Below are 14,141 nucleotides of genomic sequence, written 5' to 3'. Positions count from 1 at the left end.
CTCAGCCTCCCAAAGGCGCGGGATTACAGGCTGAGCCACCGAGCCCGGCGGCGTAAATATTTTTTTAGAGCTGAAAGTGAATTCTTCATAAGCGTGGCAGGTTCCGCTGCTGTGAGGTGCTGAGACGTTCCTACAACCCATCGGACCGAAATAAGCAGCTTTCTTCAGCTCGGGTCTCTGACTCTGTTTCCATACAAGCATTTTATCAAGATTCCTTCTTTAAAAGCGTACAGGGAAGCCTATTTTTTTAAAAAAGATATACAAAAATAAATGTGAGAAATCTAAGCAAATTATGTACAATGCAATAGGAATCAAGTCAAGACCGAAGTTAATTATCAGGAAATTTGTTAGCAATTGGCATCGTCCATAGACACACTCCTTGTGCATTCCAGATATAAGATAAATATCAAGTAGGATGAAAATGGCACACAACCTTTAATTTCTAGAAAATTTATGAGATCAGCAAGACCAGCACCTTGGCCAGACTTAAGGCCTCTAGACTAACTTTTTCTTGCTCTGTCTCTAAAGTCAGGTTCATGGGTGTTACATGTGACTATGCCTCACTGAAGGACAAATCTAAGAGAAAGTAACATGGCAAAGAAGCAGGAATCCTCTCAAAACTGAAACTATGATTTCTAATACCATTTCTCCATTTTTCAAAATAGAACAAACCATTAATTTTAGTCCCTTAAAGCCATGCCTTTGTATCCAACGGGCCTAAAACAGTCTTGGTTTGGCAATAATACCATAAATAAGCAGATGGGTATTTTTTTCTTATTCAAATGTAAACTGTTTATCAGAGTCTCATAATAGACATTCTGTTTATGTTCACTTATGCATGAAAGAATGTAAAGCAATTTAGCAGCTGAAGACAAAACCAAGATATCCAGAGGTACAAAAGTATCAGAAGTAGAATATTTTTAAGGATGAATTCCTTGAATTTTGTGCCAAAGCATGCTAAATTCAACCCTCTACATTCTTAGATTGACTACATTCACTTCACCAATGTGTTATTCTTGTGAACTGATTTCCTGAAACATATTTGTAAAGCTTTCTACAACAGGAAACTGTAAGATCTAAACAAAACAATTTAATTAGGAATTTCATCTAGTCTAAGAATAACTTGGTCCTTGATATCCCATCATTTTCTTAGACTGAGAGCTAGTTGTAAACACCATCAACAAACCTATAAGACCTTACATGAACACACCTTTATCCAGAGGTCTCACAAAGACTGATTGTATCAGGAAGGATGTGGTTTTTTTTCTAAAATATAATACCATACTTGTTTTAGTCTGTTTTCTGTTGCTTATAACAGAATGCCTAAAGCTGGGCAATCTATAAAGAAAAGGAATTTATTTCTTATAGGTTTTTGGGGTTTTTTTTTTTTGAGTTGGAGTCTCATTCTGTCGCCAGGGTGGAGTGCAGTGGCACACTCACAGCCACCCCAGCGTCAACCTGCTGGGCTCAGGTGATCCTTCCCCCTCAGCCTTCCAAGTAGACGGAACTACAGGCACACACTACCATGCCTGGCTCATTTTTGATTTATTGTAGAGATGAGGTCTTGCCAAGTTGCCCGGGCTGGTCTCAAACCCACAGGCTTAGGCAATCCATTTGCCTCGGCCTTCAAAAGTGCTGGGATGACAGGATGACTGAGCCACCGAACCTGGCCATATTTCTTACAGTTATGGAGGCTGAAAAATCCAAACATGAAGGCCATATCTGGTGAGAGCCTTCTTGTTGGTGGGGGTTCTCTGCAGAGTTCTAGGTGGCATGGACATCACATGGTGAAAGGCTGAGTGCGCTGGTTCAGATCTCCCTTCCTCTTCTTATAAATCCCCCAGAACCGCTCCCATGTTATTCCTTAATGCATTAACCCATTAATCCAAGAATGGATTAATATAGTCCTGAGTGTCGTAAAGGCCTCACCTCTCAATACTGCCATACAGGGATTAAGTTTCAACATGAGTATTGAAGAGGACAAACGTTCAAACCATAGCAGCACTATTTCCTGGAAGCCTCTTGGAAGACTTTTTATCTCTTTCCAGGGAAGCACAAAGCAAGATTCAAACATGGTTCCTTCCTTACTCAATGACGTGCAGGTTTTTTCGCGAAACCATTCCTGGACACAATTTCTGTAGATCACATTCACTAACAAATTTTAACTTGTTAAAGTTAAATGGCCACATTTTGTAATTAACTTCTAGTATCTTTTTTTTTTTTTTTTTTTTGAGTTGGAGTCTCACTCTGGCACCCAGACTGGAGTGCAGTGGCCACTCCCGGCCACCGCATCCTCAACCTGCTGGGCTTCGGCAATCCTTCAGCCTCAGTCTTCCAAGTAGCTGGAACTACAGGCACGCGCTACCACGCCCTGCTGATTTTTTATTTATTGTAGAGATGAGGTCTCACCAAGTTGCCCAGGCGGGTCTCGAACCCGCAGGCTCAGGCAATCCACTCACCTCAGCCTCCCAAGGTGTGGGATTACAGGCTGAGCCACCGAGCCCGGCAACTTCTAGTATCTATTTGAGCTAAGCCATCAGACACTCCACTAAATTAGGGGTGGCCAACAGTGCTTGCTGGATGGAGAAGCCGCCTTCCACAACCCAGCAAAAGGTTAGGTGAACCCCCAGTAGCAAAAGTCAGAGAATCAGAACATCTCCATGTATTTGCAGTCTTACTGACACCTCAAAGAGCTAGCAACGGTAAGACATAACGGGATTAGTATCTTAATTTAATGGGTCTTCAAACAGATTATTCAACGTGGTCAGGCTTATTGTGAATTGATGATGAACTTTCCAGGTATCCTTCCCTACAAAACAGACAGAGCAGTAACAACCATGCTCAGTTACAACCATTCGGGCCTTATTTAGAATGTCGCAAAACATGCTTGCTCCTGTCAAATTTATATCAGCACCTTCCCAATCAAGGATAAAACAGTACTTTCATTATCCATAAAGCTTTCTCCTCCCATGACACAGAACAACCTTCTGCTTCATTCACTGGAATGTGTTTTGTGAGCAATTTTAAGAAACAAGAGGGTGATCTGTGCCTTGATTATGTCATGCAAGCATGAAGAATCCTACATGCATATGTGAGGTATACATACATTGCTCAGCAAAAGAGAGCCCAAACTGGCCTAATAAAATATGTCAAATTCGTTTCTTTAAGTTTTTGTTTTGGGGTTTTTTGGTTTGGGCTTTGGTTTTGGGGTGTTTTTTTGTGAGTCAGGGTCTCATTCTGTCACCCAGTCTGGAGTGCAGTTGCATGATCGCAGCTGGCTGCAGCCTCAACCTCCTAGATTCAGGCAATCTTTCTGCCTTAGCCTCCCAAGGAGCTGGGACTACAGGCATATGAAACCACACCTGACTAATTTTTTTATTTTCTTGTCGAGAGGAGGTCTCGCTGTGTGGCCTAGGCTAGTCTTGAACTCCTGAGCTCAAGCAATCCTCCTACCTTGGCCTCCCAAAGTGCTGGGATTGCAGGCATGAACCACTGCACCTGGCTATTTGTGTGTGTGTGTGTGTGTGTGTGAGAGAGAGAGAGAGAGAGAGAGAGAGAGAGAGAGAGAGAGAGAGAGTTTAAACCAAATAATGAGCTTTATATTAGTTCCTTATAGGGAATTTAACTAAGCCAAATGTTAACGAGAGGTCTCCAGAGAGGGACAACAGAAATTTAAGTGCAAGGAGATGTGAACTATACCTCTGTATTCTTGTGTTTTCTTTGAGGACCATTCAGACAGCCCTCTTGGTGCCGCTGTGACCCTGGCACACGAGCTGGGCCACAATTTTGGGATGAATCACGACACAATGGAGAGAGGCTGCAGCTGTAAGACGGCGGCTGATAAAGGTGGCTGCATCATGAACCCTTCAACCGGGCAAGTACTAAGGCTTCCAACTACTTTGTGCGCAGCTTGAAGCGTATATTGGGAAACAGTTGGGTCAAAATTTCCCTGGTTTTCTGGTCAGAGAACCCTCAGAAGTTTCTAAAAAAATGTTATTCCCAAATAACAAGAGTGGGCTGTGCCACCCTGGAGAGCCGTAGGCAACCAGATTGCAATGCCACATGGCACAAGGACTGACCTCTTCCCTGAGAAGTGGTAGGGTTGGATGCTGTCTATGTTTAGGAAACACACATTATTCAACAATCCTTGCATGTGTTTTTTTTTTTTTTTATTTGAGCCTATAGCTTCCGCTCCCAGGCAGTTCAAGGAGCCAGACATCTGAGCACCTTGTCAACCCGTTGGGCAGAGTTGAGATGGGTCACCTCTCCTTCAAGGGTACTGGGTAGGAGTTATTTCTTTTCCCCAGCGATGGCCCTTGGGCATGTCTGAAGTTTGTTAGTAGCTTGGGGATTTCTGGTTTCCCTGAAATCTGATGTGGCTCTCTGACACCACATCACCATACCATATCTCAGAGGTTTAAATGAAATGCTTTTTCTGCCTTGGTAAATTATGCTGTTCAGCCTTATTGAATGCCTTTCTGAAACTCTAGAAAAGAGAACGTTTCAACCAGAAAAAAAGAAAGACAGTTAATTACTGGAGCTTTCAAATGAGGCAGAAACAGATGCAACTTAGAGCGATTAGAGATTCAGATGTGTTCTTATACCACTAGAAAAACCTATTCCAAACTAGAATTTTGTGCTAATTCAAGAAGATTTTCATTAGTGGGGGAAACATGTACTGGATACAATGCCATCTTCTTTTTTATTATCCCTTGAAGCCCTGTGAACACTTACCTTCATGGAACTTTCCAGGCCAAGCCTGCTTTCTGGGTTTGCTGAAAGGAGACACTGGGACAAGAAGCAAGTGCTTTGATCAACCCAAAGTCTGGCCTCTGTGAAGATTTGCTGGCAAGGGGACAGGCATGGAGTGAGAGGGACACCTGCTAAAGAGGTTTCAAAGTCCCAGGAAAGGGAGGATTGTTAAAGAATGTGGTTATACTTTTTCAAGCAATAGTCTTGCGGGCTTCCTGCCAAAGGGTTTGTAGGACACTGAGTTGTCCCAAAAACAAAGACTGAACAGAACCACCCAGCTCGCATCCGGGAATTATCACTTCACGTGAACCATCATGAGGCATCTTCTCATAGCAAGTGTCTGAGTCTTCATGTCCATCACCAGCATTACCATAAAACCTTTGGGGCCTCTTTTGGCTCATGGTTCTGTCTTCAGCATCATTCAAAGGAGTCACCAAGACTTTCGTCAAGGATGTGGCTTTCTAAGTCTGTGGTGACAGAAACCAAGGACCTGTGCCCAAAGTGAAAATATCTTAGACCAACACCAACAGGAAGTGAAAGTATCTTAGACCAACACCAACAGGAAGTGAAATATTGCAAAACTACTAACAGATGGAAAGCAAGTGGAGCTCTCCAAAAGGGAGACGGGCCACTCTAGAAAGTGATGTGCTCTTTGTCACTGAAGGTGTCTGAGCAGAGGAAAAATAACTACAGGACATTTGGGGCAAGGGGTTCTTTCTTAGGGTGTGAGGTTGGGCCGGGGGCCCATAGGCACTTTCTGTTTTTAACATTTCGTGAGCCCAGATGGCACCCAGCATCTCTGGGCAGCACACTGTGTGCGACTACCCAAGAGTAAAGTTGGCAGGAAGTTGACATGCAGCTGGGTGATCTACATGGTTTCTCACTCTTGACAAACTCATAAAATCGCCGTGGAAAATGTACGCTGTGCCTAATTTCCCTGGTTATCAAATGGGCACAAATACATTAGCCTACCTGCCTTCAGAATTGGTTCCCCGTAACTAAGAAAATGATATTGTGACTCAGTATTTGTTAAGATTTTTGAATATTGATAAAAGAAAGAAATAGAAGAGAGGAAACCCTCGTCCGGGAAACACTGAACAGGTGGTCCCGTTTCTGTCCTCAATTGTTTTTTAGTAAAACTGGTAGGTTAGTAAGCCTTCTTACTTTATGTTCCTCATCAGTAAAATGAGTGTATTTGTCTTTATCTTCTTTCCTTCCTTTTTTCCATCGATCTACCCACTTACCTGTTCACACATTAAGCAACTACGTTCGGCCCCCGTGCTTGTTGTTGTGAGGAATGCATACGTGGTCTAAGACGCTCCAACTCGAAAAATTATATCATTCTGAAGGCACAATAGCCAGGCATATTTCCTGATACTCTGCATAGTCTTACATAAAGTCTCTCAAACTAGAAAGTCTTCATGACAGTGCTGAAGAACACAAGCCAAATTACCCTGGAGATACCCGAACATCATAGGTAGAAATGGTATTGTTAAGAGCCCAGCAAAATCTTTTTTTTTTTTTTTTTTTTTCTTACCGGAGGTTTGCTAATGGCCTTTATTTGATTTATACCATATTAGCAATTTTTGAGTTTTCTCTTTTGCTGAGCTTGTGCTTTTGCGTAAATCGTTTCTATTTGGTTCTCATTTATGAACCCACATTCTTATCCAGAGAGTGGTGTTTTTAATCTTCTCAGACGGAAAGCAACTTCCTAAGCAAGCGGGTGAATTAATCACAAAAGTCCATAGCGAGGGGGAGGTCGAGTGGCCCAGTCAACCCTCAGTAATCCATCACCCATTGTGGAATTTTCCAGGCTGTCCCGGTATTATCTCAAAGTGGTGGTTCTCTTACCTCATAGAGTCCCTGGGAGAGTGAGAGTGGGAGAGTGGATTAAATGAGATCATGTGTCTGTGTAAATTGTAAATCACTTTGCAGACGTAAGGTGCAATTATTATCAGTTAGCTCACAGGATTGGAGGAAATACCAAAAAGTTAAAGCCCCTTTTCAGAATTCCTACTCCTGGTGGCTGGATAGGACTTCCAGAGCCATGGACAGGCTCCCAGCAGCATATCCACAGTTTCCTGTGATGGCTCATTTTAAACTGGCCCACATCCAAACACCACCCTTCCTCTGACTTCTTCCTTCTCGCTACTGATTCAGCCTTGCATGACAAATGTTTCAAATGTTAGTTAATTTAAATCCTAGCCCCAAAGGTGACTCAGAGATGAATCAATAACTGCTTTAATGATTTGAAAGCCTCAGAATCAAAAAAGAACCAAGTATTATAAATGGCTTAAAGGAGAAAAGTATATCCCTTAGTATACCTTATTTATATTTTATTAGAACACTCTAGAATCCTGACTCTGAAAACACTAACCAACTGCCATCACCGACAAATTGGACCCAAGATCTGCAGATCACAGGAGTCCTATTTCAACTTGGGTGTCACGCCTTGAGTTGCACATTGCAGGGATGGTCGGAGGAGGTTTCCTTGTGAGTTATATCATGTGTTACTGCAAGGCTCTGAGTGTGTGTTTTATGTCTTTGAATAGTTAGCATTTAAGACCTGCCTTGGAAATGACTCTTTGGCAAAAGCGATATCTGGGGATTCATGTGGGAGTTAAACTCAGTTGAGTCTTTCTATTAATGAGCTTCTTGGAACCCTTGGTTTTACAGGGTTGAGGGCTAAGAATGCTGCATTCATGGGAGTAAGAAAAACATCAATGATTTGAACACACTTGTAGCAAAGAATATTTAGCGTAATAGTAAATGTCACTTCCTAGTATAGGAAAAAAAAAGACAACATTAGCGTTCAAAAAATTGCTCTGACAGATTCCTCCATTTTTTGCAGAAAGTTTTCTGTTAAATAAGGGTTGGAACAATAGGGCCATCTCATCAGGGAATGCAACTGAAGCTGTAAAACATCCTAACTGAGCACCTGCCACGTGTTACACACTGAGAGGTGTTGGGGACACAACCGTGAACAGGAGGGGCGCGTTTCTTGTCCTCATGATACTTATGTTCTAGTGGGGAAAACAGAGTCAAAAAGCAGCAAAGTTTAAAATTGCAGGTCGGAGGGAGTGCCAGGAAGGTAGCAAAGGAAGAGGTTGGAAAGGGGAAACGTGGCCTGTGGGAACCAACTGTTCGCGGGGGTTTTGGCGAAGACCCAAAGAAAGTCAAGAGTAGAGAGCCTGCAATGTGAGGAAGGAAGTGAGCTCGATCGGAGGGGTCCGTGGGCACTAGGGCACGGTGAGGAGGCATGGCAGCTGGGTGCCCAGGGCTGGTGGGGTGGCCTGGAGGGGCGTGATGCTGATGGGACTGTGTAGAAATGAAGAGGAACCAGAGATAGCGAAGCCCAGTCCGCCAGAGTAGAAACATGGGTTTTTATCTCCAGAGCAGTGAAAGCTTTCAGGCAAGGCAGGAACCCGATCTGATTTCTCTTTTAAGAGTTCTCATTTTTGTGCAAGGTACTTCTTTGCAGTACTGTTTGCAATGGCAAGACTCGAAACAAACACCAATGTCCATCACTAGGGAACCAACTGGTATATCCACACAATGCAGCTCTACAAAAGAAAGAGTACACGCCAAGATATATTAACAAAAAAGGCAAGGTACAGAACACTGTGTATACTATATCCCTTTTGTATACAAAAAAAGGAGAAAAATTAGAATACAGCATCTGTTTGCTTTTTTGTGCCAAAAGAAGCACTGAAACTTTCAGAAAACAACTAATGATAGTAGTTATCTGGAACAGGAATTGAGATGATGCCTGAAAGTTAGAGGTGCACTTTTCACAGATGCCTTTTTATAAATTTATTTTACCCATGAGAATTAATGTCCTATTAAAAAATAAACAGTTGTAGGCATATAGATCAATGGAACAGAATTGAGATTCCAGAAGCAAAACCTCAATTTCTCAACCAACTCATCTTCGACAAAGCCCCCACCACCTACCAATGGGGAGAGGAAAACCTATTCAGTAAATGGTGCTGGGAAAATTGGCTGACCATATGCAGAAGATTGAAACAGGACCCCTATCTATCCCCATGCACAAAGGTTAACGCCACATGGATCAGAGACCTAAATGTAAAACCTCAAACCATAAGAACCTTAGAAAATGAAGGAAATACTCTCATGGAAATCGGAACTGGCATCCAATTCCTGTACAAAACCCGAAACCCACAGGACTTAAGAGAGAAGATAGACAAATGGGACCTTATTAAACTGACAAGCTTCTGCAAAGCCAAAGAAACCATCAAGAGAGCAGGGAGACAGCCTACAGACTGGGAAAAAGTCTTTGCCAACTCTAGGTCTGACAAAGGCTTAACATCCTGGATCTACAAGGAACTGAAGCGTACTGAAAAGAAGAAAACAAACAACCCCATTATAAAATGGGCAAAAGACATGAACAGACACTTCACAAAAGAAGACATCGAGCAGCCAACAAACACATGAAGAAATGCTCAACCTCACTAATCATCAGGGAGATGCAAATCAAAACCACACTGAGATACCACCTAATTCCAGTCAGAATGGCAATTATCAACAACTCAAAAAATAACAGCTGCTGGAGAGGGTGTGGTGAAAAGGGAACACTTCTACACTGTTGGTGGGAGTGTAAACTAGTGCAACCTCTGTGGAAAGCAGTGTGGCGATTCCTAAAAGCTCTAAAAACTGACCTTCCATATGATCCTGCAATCCCCCTACTGGGAATATACCCTGAAGAACACAAATCACTCTATAAAAAAGATACCTGCACACGTATGTTTATCGCAGCATTGTTCACAATAGCAAGAACCTGGAAACAACCATGCTGCCCATCAAAAGAGGACTGGATTAAAAAAATGTGGTACATATACACGATGGAATACTACGCAGCCATAAAAAAGAACAAAATCATGAATTTCGCTGCAACCTGGATGGAACTAGAGTCTATAATACTGAGTGACCTCTCACAAAAACAAAAATCCGAATATCACATGTTCTCACTCATATAATGGACCTTGAACATCCAATGCAATACTATGAGAAAATGACGGATGGTACTGGGAACCTACGGGGGGGAGGGGGATGGGATTAACAGTAGCAAATATCTGTCGGGGGATGGGAAAACACTTCTTATCTACAGGGTGCCTGAATGAAACGTCATTGTACACCTACCCTTAACTGTACCCCACAAAACCATAATAAAAACTACTGATTAATGAAAAAAAAAAAATAAATAAACAGTTGTACACCTAACCCTTAACTGTACCCCACAAAACCACAATAAAAAATATTGATAAAAACAACAACAACAAAAAAACACAGGAATAAGATCACATCTAGTACTATGTTGTCCAACAGGACTTCCTGGGGTGATGGAAGCATTCTTTCCTGCACTATCCATAAGGTAACCACTAGCCAAGGCAGCTATGGAGCACTTGAAATGTGGCTGCTGTGTACAAGGAATTGAATTTTTTATTTTACTTATTTGCGACTAACTGAATATGAGTTTAAATAGCCTCATATGTCTAGCAGCTACCAATTCGACAGCACAGGTCTAGTGTGTAATTTTGACTATGAAAAAAAGGCACAATGAAGACTGGCAAAATGTGTGAATAAAAAAAATAAAATAAAAAGTTAAATAAATAAACAAACAATTTTTGACAACAATAGAATAAAATTTGACCTCAATAAAATGGGCTTCAAGGTCTTACATGATCTGACCCCTGAATTGAACAGTTCCCCATCTGGAGGAAAGCGGAGACCAGAGCAGAATCAACTCTACTTTGCACTAAAGGTAAAGACTGGGAAAGAAGCCAGACCTGCCTGGTTCCAGCTCACTTCAATATGACTCTAGCCTCCCTCGGTGTTCTTGGAGACTGAACAACTGAAATGGTCCATGGGACACATGGCTACTCTCTCGCACCACCAATAAGAGTTAAGAGGCAGGGAACTGGGAAGAAAAAAAGTTTATTTCTGACTCCAAATTCAGAGAGACAAGCCAGTATAGATACCAAGGCCAGCTCAGCTCCTCGGATTTTATAGTCTGTATCGATAAGCATAAACATTGGAGTTTGCTATTGATTAACATCAAACTACATAACATACAAAACATTCTATAAGATTCCAATTACAATTGCGATTTGTCAATAACACTCATTGTTTGCATATTCTTGGCGCCTGTTACCGGGAACCTGTAATTTCATTTATCAGTAACTCTAAACTTTCTACAAAATAGAACATTATTCATGATGATACATCATCAAAAAAAAAAAAAAGAGTTCTCATTTTTAAGGGGATCATGTAACATCTGAGCTTCTGCAGCTTACCAAACTAAGGGGCTTTGTCCGTACAAGAAAGAAAGGCTTTCTACATCAGAAAAAAAAAAAAAAAAGATAGTTTATAAATTCCCAGTTTATTTCAGTGTAATTAATAGATGTTTGGAAACTGAAAAGAAAGAATTCTTCATCAGCACCCCAGCTCACCCACACCTCCCCAGCTTTGTGCACTTGATAGAAAAGATTCCTTTTTGTTTAAGATTTTGCTTTCCCTTCCCTAGGGAAAGCATTCCTTAAGCACTCTGCCAGAGGAACATTTTCACATTTTCTTTCTATGTATCTGAAAAGAAGTGTGGCCATTGTTTTCACACTGGTGCTGAAATTAGGAGTTTAGGGCCTGTTTGGCTTTTGTTTGGTCCATGTTGGCAAATGCTCCTTGTAAAGAATGTGTCCCCCACTGCCACCCGGGAGTGGAGAAGCTTAGGGTGTTGAGCACCAAGGATAATGCAGAATGAGAAAATAAGTTCTCCAAGGGTGTAAATAATTCACAAGAAGCTGAGGTCGGACCTTCAGGACTCTACACCTAAATCAAATTACCAAGTTCAAGGAGAAGGCATGGCCATTCTACTTTCCCAAAAGTTTGTGTCATTGGCTCATTCCATCCCATTTAGTTCCATTCAGGAAACACTCATGGCACGCCTACTCGCTACACAGCTGTCTGGACGCAGAACACACCTGGATGAGCCCCTGGGCCACCCTAAGTCAAACGTCTCTAACAACAGCAGTCCTGACTCAGGACAAGCCCACTGCAGGAAATAGGGTTAATCAAAGAGCAGCCAGCCACCAACCACAGCAAAAGCACTCATTTATTCAGTCGGTGTTAACTATGTGCCTACCTTGAGCCAGATCCTGGAGGACAGGGTGGGGACATAGAAACTTAAGCAAGGATCACTGACTTCAGGGAACTCACATTGTATTGGGAAAGACAGGCATGGGAGCTGGGGATTACAGACTGTGTGAGACTCTCATAGGGGAGCCCTTGGGTGTCATGGGTCTCACCACAGGACCCCTTATCTAATATGTTTACACAATCCTGGATGTCACAGCGTGTTCTATAAGTATTTCAGTGTGTGCCTCCGAAAGACAAGGAGGACATTTTAAACATAACCGTGATACCATCTTTCATCTTTTAAAAAGTGACCAGTGACCCGTTGTGAACAGGAAGCAAAAGATGGAAGGAGCCGTGGGCACAGAAGACATCCTTTTTTGTCTTTTGCATGTTTATTTTGTAGCCTGAGACTTAGGGGAGGGAGGGGCATACCTCATCAACAAGAGTGCCTGCATAATCAATGTTTGTAGACCTAACCCTGAATTGTACCCCACATCTTTATAATACAAAAGTAATAATTAAAAAAATAATAATAACAATAAAATGAACAACAACAGATGCTGGCAAGAATGCGGAGAAAAAGAAACGCTTCTCCAAAAATAAAAGACATCCTATGATAAAGTCTAGTCTGAACGGATTTCGGAAGAATTATGGAGAGATTGGGTGGCCTCACGCTGAAAATTTCTAGCTCACTTTTGTAAAACTGGATTGCTTTCTGAGGAGGCCTTTCTGGAAATACGTTTCAAGAAAGCAAAATGATCTGCAATTTTCAGTGAAAATGTCCTCAGTGCTTTGGATGTGGTAGGAATGGATAGAAACGTGATGCAGCTAGAAGGTTCCTCTCTTTGTAGGATATATTTTCCTGAAGATTAGTGCACAATACATACCATTAAAATTCCCCTCGTCTTTAAGGGGTAGATCATGAAGTGCATTTGTCACAAAGGGATTTTTACCAAGATGGAATTGGAGGAAATTATTTTCCCATCTCGGCTCTTCATTGGAAGATGATTTTTTTTCCTCAATGAAAAGGCTAAGAAAATCTTCATTCCCTTCCTCAAAGTGTTAGGGGGTAATGAAAATCTTTATCCAAAGAGTGAGAGAGAAAAGGAGTTGCTATAGAATGAGGAACTGTAGGAAGATGAAAACATGACTAGTCAGAATCAATTTAATTATCCAGCCAGAGTTACGCAGCCAGCTGCACCCCACATCATCATATGGGAAAAATGATCTGGCAGGAGGGATTCTGGAAACTGGTTCAAGAAAGGCACATCACTATGGAGCCTGCTTCTGTTTTCTCTCCATGTAATTAGATGTTGCTCACTGGAAAATAAAGGAATTTGTCTGCAATGAATGCAGAGCTAGAATACTAAAAGCCACTGTTCACGGGCATGGTAGAACTGTCCTCCTTTTTTAAGTTGGACACAAAACAGAGGTCAAGCTAGGGAGGCCAGTTCTACATGGCCATTGCCCCCTGAATATCCAGCTCAGGAGAAATGAGCATAGACAAGTGAACACTGACCCTAGAGGATTGCATCCTTGGTGTCCTGTTCCATCAGTAAATTTAGTGAGGTGGGCTTGATTATTCGCATTTTACAGATAAGAAGACTGAAGCTCAGAATGTTAAATGAGCTGCCTGCATTTCACCATGTCCTGAGTGGAAGCCCCAGGTCATAAAGCCGAGTGGCCTCCTGGTCTGTTTGCTGCGCGGAAGTGGCCTTGGCCACGTCTGGGCTTCGTGTGAGGACATGCCTTCTCATCTCAGAGCCGTGTTCCTGAGTAACCTCTTGGAGACAGGAGGCAGACCCATTTTCAAGCCATTTAGTTCTGCAACCTTCCTCCAACTTACGTTCCAACAAAGAGAATTATTTCCTGTCATTGGCTCGTGAACCCAGCATTGTATTTGTGGTAGAACATATGTGAAAACATTTCGGCTGAAATTCTGCCCATCCTCAGTTCCCTCTTCCCTCACACACATAGCCCGATGGCGTCTTCCTCTTCCCAGTCTCTCTGGCCACAGTGTGAGGTCAAGGGTAACTTCTGGGCTTTTCTGCACCCCACAATATCCAGAAGCATTCACTTTAAGCTCCACAAGGAATTTGTGTTTTGTTCGTTGCTGAATCTCCGGCACCTAGAACAGTGTCTAGCACATAGTAGGGCTCGATTGATACTTCCTGACAAAGGATGCATAGTCGGGTGGGTGGGTAAGTGAATGGATGGATGGACGGATGGATGAATGG

General features: G+C 42.3%; 1 protein-coding gene across 1 annotated transcript in view; it reads left to right on the top strand.

The window, feature by feature from the left end:
* The window catches only part of ADAM12 (ADAM metallopeptidase domain 12), a 332,164-nt gene that overhangs the window by 241,177 nt on the left and 76,846 nt on the right, over window positions 1-14,141 (top strand). Inside the window, exon 12 of the mRNA XM_021712307.1 lies at window positions 3,726-3,874. Coding sequence (XP_021567982.1) covers window positions 3,726-3,874 — 149 coding nt within the window. The remainder of the gene's footprint in view (window positions 1-3,725; window positions 3,875-14,141) is intronic.

Source organism: Carlito syrichta, unplaced genomic scaffold (genome assembly GCF_000164805.1).
Source record: "Carlito syrichta isolate Samal-C Ts95f unplaced genomic scaffold, Tarsius_syrichta-2.0.1 Scaffold303179, whole genome shotgun sequence".
Classification (NCBI taxonomy): domain Eukaryota; kingdom Metazoa; phylum Chordata; class Mammalia; order Primates; family Tarsiidae; genus Carlito; species Carlito syrichta.
The sequence above is the reverse complement of the archived record's forward strand: the minus strand, read 5'-3'. Positions and strand labels throughout refer to the sequence as shown.